Here is a 6,554-nt window from a genome sequence, read left to right as displayed (position 1 = left end):
CACAAGCCTACATGAGTCACTTCGACAAAAGGCAGAGCATGAAAAGGTTTATGAAGCCTTGAGCGATGACAATTAATGGGTAATGTCAGTTTCTTGGCGCTCTGCGTGCCACGAAATAAAAATTCAGTAAAAATACTATTGCTGTAATAATAACTATTTTTGTTTTAATGAAATGCAGTTGATTTACAATGTTTTGTTAGTTTCAGGTGTACAGCAAAGGGATTCAGTTGTACATATTCATATATCAACTCTTTTTTAAGATTCTTTTCCTGCATAGATTATTACAGAATACTGAACAGTACTATATAGCAGGTCCTTATTGGTTGTCTATTTTATATATAGTAGTGTGTCCATGACTAACTTCTAATGTACCCCTCCGCCCTAATTTTCCCCTTTGGTCCCCATAAGGTTGTCTTTGAAATCTGTTACTCTGTTTCTGTTTTGTAAATAAGTTCATTTAGATCCTTAAAAAATCAGATTCTACATATGAATAATATCATATGCTGTGTCTTTCTCTGTCTGACCGATTTCAATTACTATAATCTTGAGGTCCATCCATGTTATTATAAATGACATTATTTCATTCTTTTTTGTCATTGAGTAGTATGTCATTGTATTTACATACATAAACTTTTTTATCAATTCATCTGTCAATGGACATTTAGGTTGTGTCCATGTCCTGACTATTGAAAATAGTGCTGCAGTAAACACGGGTTAGTGTGTTCTTTTGATTTATGGTTTTCTATGTATCTATGCCCAGGGATGGGATTGCTAGATCATATGGTAGTTCTATTTTTAGTTCTTTGAGGACCCTCCATACTGTTTTCCATAGTATCTTCACCAACTTAGATTCCCACCAACAGTGTAGGAGAATCCATTTACTGCACACTCTCTCCAGTGTTTATTGTATAGACTTTTTGCTAATGGAATAACCACCATTTTTATATTATTGAGGCTGCTACAAAGATGTGCTGGATATGCCACTAAATCCCTAGTCATGGGCAGCAGAACATTTGCTTCTTCTTTGAAAAACCCAGAACAAGCATCAGCTTCCATGGCTGGGGAGTTGAATACAGCTGGCCTAGAAATCTCTCTGAAGGAAGCATCTTTCAGGAAGAATGTGTGCTGGGCCCCTGTCTGTCTTATTCCCCATGTTGAGGTTGTCAGCAATCCTTCCAACTCACCCTTCACAACGTGCTCAGAATCTGATTTGCTTCCCTAAAATCTTTACTAAGAAGTGATTGTTATTGATTTATTAAAAATTTTGATGCTTTATTGGCATTGCATTTGTTTGTTTCATTTCTGGCCATGTGGCATGTGGGAATCTTAGTTTCCTGACCAGGGACTGAACCTGCGCCTCCTGTGTTGGAAGCACAGAATTTTAACTGCTGGGCAGCCAGGGAAGCCTCTTATTTTTTAATTATAAGTTAAATCATGCTATTTCTCTTCTCCAAACTCCCCAAAGGGGTAGCTCAGTTGGTAAAGAATCCACCAGCAACACAGGAGACTCAGGTTCAATCCCTGGGTGGGGAAGATCCCCTGGAGAAGGAAACGGTGACCGACTCTAGTATTCTTGCCTGGAGAATTCTAAGGACACAGGAGCCTGCCGGGCTACAGTCCATGGGGTCGCAAAGAGTGGAACGCGCCTTAGCGACTGAACCACCACCACCAATGTTTTACAAAGTAAGAAGGCAATTTCGTGAGAAAGCCTGCGGGGGTGCACTCTGCCTGCCCTGCCCTCCTCCCCGTGCCTTCTCACCGCAAGTCACCTCCTCACTCTTCTCTGTTCGTCCTGCCCCAGCCACACTGAATCCTGGCCATCTTTCCTCATCCCACTTCTGCTCTTATCTTCAGGCCTCCCACGTGCTGTTCCTCTGCCTATAACGCCCTTCCTTCAGGTGTCTGCACAGCCCACTGCCTCAGGTTTTTGCACAAGGTCACACTGAGAAGCGTTCCCTGAACTTCCTAACCAAATTCCAACCCTCCCCCACCCCTCCTGTACAACCTGCTTCAAGCATTATCTTCTGATGTCATCTAGACTACAAAAGCACCCTTTCCTATTGTCTGTTTCCCAAAAGAATGTAAACTCCATGAAGGTAAGTTAGGGAAGTTTTGTTTTTTCCTTGATCGACTGTGATTCCGTTATATTTCCAAAGTCTAGAAAGGTTTAACTAGAAGTCGCGTGCACTTAGTTGTTTCCATCGTGTCCGACTCTTTACAACCGTATGGACTGTAACCTACCAGGTTCCTCTGTCCTTGGAATTCTCCAGGCAAGAATACTGGAGTGGGTAGCCATGCCCTCCTCCAGGGGGATCTTCCCGACACAGGGGTTGAACCTGCAGCTCCTGTCATTCCTGCATTGCAGGTGGATTCTTCACCATGGAGCCATGGGGGAGGCCCAGCTGAAAGCCAACCTTGAATATATATTGTTTAAATAAATGAGTGAATGGGTGAATACACGAAAAGTGCCACTAATTCAGTTTTCTAGGAAGGTGTCTTCTCCACATGCTCTCCCTTTTGAATTTTTTTTTAAGGTTGTTCTGTGTGGTTTGCAGGATCTCAGTTCCCCACCCAGGGATCGAACTTGTACCCACTGCATTGGGAGTGCAGAGTCTTAACCACAAGAACACCAGGGAAGTCCGTGTGCATTTTTCTGGGTGACTAGATGGGTGGAAAATGAAGGCCAGCTCTGTATTTGAGAATGCTAGGACCTGGCAGAAGGTCCCTGAAGAGGAGTCTCTGGGGCACTTTGAAGATGACACTGAACTCTGGGCAGACTGTTAAGTGTTCCATACATCACTGGGGACAGTAGCTGGCTGAATGTGGTGGAATGTGGAAAACAACGATTTAAAAACTCGCAAAAAATGTATTGCTTTGACTGTGCCTGACTGATGCCAAAATAAATATGAAAAAAGTCGACTCATCCCTTTCGAGTGCTGTGTACATAAAGGGCCTTTTAACTCTTCCTCCTGGCTTTTTTGACCTTGCTGTTGATATGCACACAAGCCTAAGGAGAAACTGCCTATTGTCATTGTTTTCATTAAATTACAGCTTTATCCAGTAATTGCAGATTAGCTCTTAGACGCAGTCTCTGAATGGTCACTGACTCAGGCTGTGTCATATCAGCATTTTGTAGTGTCTGAACCCCAGTCTACCGTCAGACTCCAAATTGATTGTTAAGCTTTCTCTCAATACCTCTGGGGTTGCCCTGCCTAGGGAAGTCCAGAGGGCACTGATGTGGGTTGCCAAATGTTTGGACTATACTTTTATAACTTCTCTGGGAATTAAAACTTTCCGGTGGCTGGCAGAACCTTTTGTTTTGGTTGTTTGCGAAGATTTTCAGAAGCTAAAAGATTTCACCGTGTGTGTTTCTTCGCTTTGCGCTGTTCTGGTTTAAGCTCTTTTTTTTTTTCCTACAGTGGAGCCCAAACCTGTAATTCTGTTGCCACAGATGCATTAAAAAGAAACCCCTCTCCATTTCTGCCCCATCATTGAACACAGCTTTCAGTAACACTGAGCACAGGAACAGGACATTGGCAACTCAACTGTTAAACTGGTCTGCGATTATGCTTCCTTGAGATCACTCTGATGTCACCAGTGTAATCTGAGCCTGGAGCTTTTGTTCACACTTTAAATAGCAGTCCCGGAATGATTTTGCTACAGACTCTCTGGAGAGCCTGGGAGCTGAATTCCTGAAGAATCCCCCATCCATGAAAGCCAAGCCAAGCCACCCGGCCTTCAGCATGTCCACCTCGCTGCGAGTCAGCCCGTCCATCCACGGCTACCACTTTGACACAGCCTCACGTAAGAAAGCGGTGGGCAACATCTTCGAAAACATAGACCAAGAAGCATTGCAGAGGCTCTTCAAAAACTCTGGGGACAAGAAAGCAGAGGAGCGAGCCAAGATCATTTTTGCCATAGATCAAGACCTAGAGGAGAAGACACGAGCCCTGATGGCTCTGAAGAAGAGGACGAAAGACAAGCTTTTCCAGTTTCTGAAACTGCGGAAATATTCCATCAAAGTTCACTGAGGACCAGAGGATGGATAAGGACAGTATCCGAGAATGGACATTTAAAGACCAAGTGAGTCTGTAAGATCCTGACATGCACAGCATCTTGCTGTTGCCTTGTACGTTTCTCTTCCGTCAGGACTCCGGGACTCGGGGCAGGAGAGGACAGAATGAACTGGTGACAAGGACTCCATCCAGTTTCATGCCTGTGCTGTTCCAGGGAGAAGTGCTTTCAGCAAGGACTGGGAAGCTCTCCCTGCAGGAGAAAGGCTGACGCTGACGCCAGGAGGAGTCTGAACGAACATACTGAGAAGACGACGGATGCCTGAGAAAGACTGGCAGCCAGGGTCTCCTGGTCAGGCCCTAGGACTGAAATTCCACCTGAACTTTTTGTTTTTCTTAAACAAACTGTGCAGGGAGGAGGGAGGGCGGAGAGGGAGATTAAGAGAGAAAATTCCACGCTGCAATCGTTTACTGAGTTTTTTATTGAATGTTCCAAGTGTTGCCAAGATTCAATGTTGTCTATTGGTAGATTTATTTTTTTTCTTTTTAAAGATCAGTAATTGATTATTTATTTGCATTTGTGACAATGCCTTAAAAAGTGCACCATATGATCTAAGAACAAATGCAAGGAACTGCAGTATTTTCAGCATCTCGGTGAAACTGTAGGCCACCTACTGGTCTGTAAGGGGTTTTTAATGTATTTCAAACTGGTTACCCAAAAGTTAAAATAATGGGGTCCTTTATAATTCAGAAGTACTGTGAACAAATTTTATAGTTTTTTTTTTATCTTCTGACTAAGGCTAAAACATAATCTAAATTTCTTACAGTTACTGCAGTAAGCATTAGGAAGTGACTATGAGACACTTAATAGTTTATAAAGATGCTATGGTTTCTATAATTTATTCTTCATGACAAATGATATGCAACCTTAATAAATTAATATAAACTTAGCTGCTATTGGTGTTGGTGATTAATCTTAAGGGAAAAATAAGATGGTGATTTTTATTATAAAGTTTTATGAACTTTTCTAAGGATTTCACTCTAAGAATAAGAGGTGCTTTTATATTGCTTGCCACACTTATTCAAGGAAAATTCTTGCCTCAAGTATCTAGGAAGTTTCTTTGTCCCAACTTTAAACTATGAAATACAGACACAGAAATGCATAGATTGGCTCACCAGTATTGTTGTTTCTGTACCATAGGAGGTAAGTTGTAAAAGGTTGTTCTCTCCATATTTTTGAAATTTTTCCTCTGTGGCTATAGAGTTGTGTACATTTATTTCTCCCAAAGCAATATATTTGAGGGTCAGAGTCTGAATTACCATCAAGATTTTGCGGCTTATCAATGTTTATTTATTATAAACCAACATGGGACTAACACTACAGTCTCTTTGCTTATTTCCTCATAGAATTATAATAAAATATTTCTAAGAAGGCATATAGCAATGCCTGCTGAACTGTCCTCGCAGAAAGAAATTAAAAAATTCCCTAGAAACTGTTTCAAAAAAACACCTTAAAATGTTTTTGAAACTGCTGATCATAGTAAAACAAAAGTGAAAGATCTGAAACCTTTTGGGACAGTAATATGTCAGGTTTTTAAATAGCACGTTTTATAAAAAGAAATTAAGTAGTTAAGTCTTTTAAAATATTAACTGATTTGTTTACTACAGATAAAATAAGACATTCCATGAAAAAAGAATTTTTTACATGACAGCGTCCATAAAAACCACAAATCAATATGCAGAATTTTGTGCATGCATGTGTGTGCAGTTTTCTTGGAGGAGTATTTATCATTTCTGTCTGGTTTGCAAAGATATCCATGAAACCAAAATAAGAACAAAAAATAAACAGTTTTGACCGGTGGGAGGATTGGTTAGTGATGAGGCTTGCTTAGTTTGGAGATGATCAAAGTGACAGCTCTGGAAATGAATATGTTTCCTATCTCTGATAGGGCCTGTCAGGGACACACTTTCTCTGTTCATCCAGGATCCCCCAAAGACACTGATGAACTGCTTGAGAAAAAAAATTTAGTAACAACTCCTCCAGAGACGGTATCCTGTTTCACGGTCCCAATGAAAGTATTCAACTTATTTTCTACTCAAGGACTTTAAACATATCTCAGGTGATGAACAGTTGCTCAAAGGTTGCGTGTATTACACATACTGTACTCATCACTATATTCCCTGCCTCTGTTGTTTTCAGTAGGGTGCATGCGTATCTCACCACTTTTCACATGAGCATACACTAACTCAGTTATCTCACAGGATATTGCCATTATTTTCTGATTGCAAGACCATAACATGGGGGGGGGTGCAAATTAAAACGCAGTTGGATATGATCATGATCCATGATGGTATAGAGAATAATCCCTCTTCCTGTGGATTATAATTTAAACGTGCTGTCTTCCCTCATGGAGAAGAGAAGTTGGCATCAGTGCACAAGGATGATTTTTAACTTCATGCTATTTTTTATTACTTCATATGAGGTGAAGGGATCCATCACTAGAACAGGTGGGATTAGTTCAGTTCAGAAATCCTATGGCA

At 41.1% G+C, this 6,554-nt stretch overlaps 1 protein-coding gene across 1 annotated transcript; it reads left to right on the top strand.

The window, feature by feature from the left end:
• The first annotated feature begins 3,224 nt into the window (after positions 1-3,224).
• TCIM (transcriptional and immune response regulator) lies at positions 3,225-5,372 on the top strand. Its single transcript, XM_055416636.2, has one exon. It carries the CDS (start codon positions 3,711-3,713, stop codon positions 4,029-4,031), a length of 321 nt encoding a protein of 106 aa, XP_055272611.1. The 5' UTR covers positions 3,225-3,710; the 3' UTR covers positions 4,032-5,372.
• Positions 5,373-6,554: the final 1,182 nt, after the last annotated feature.

The sequence above is a fragment of the Moschus berezovskii genome, chromosome 26 (genome assembly GCF_049115385.1).
Source record: "Moschus berezovskii isolate FMDL1 chromosome 26, NW_MosBer_1.0, whole genome shotgun sequence".
Lineage (NCBI taxonomy): Eukaryota > Metazoa > Chordata > Mammalia > Artiodactyla > Moschidae > Moschus > Moschus berezovskii.
This window is presented reverse-complemented; position numbering and strand designations above follow the sequence as displayed.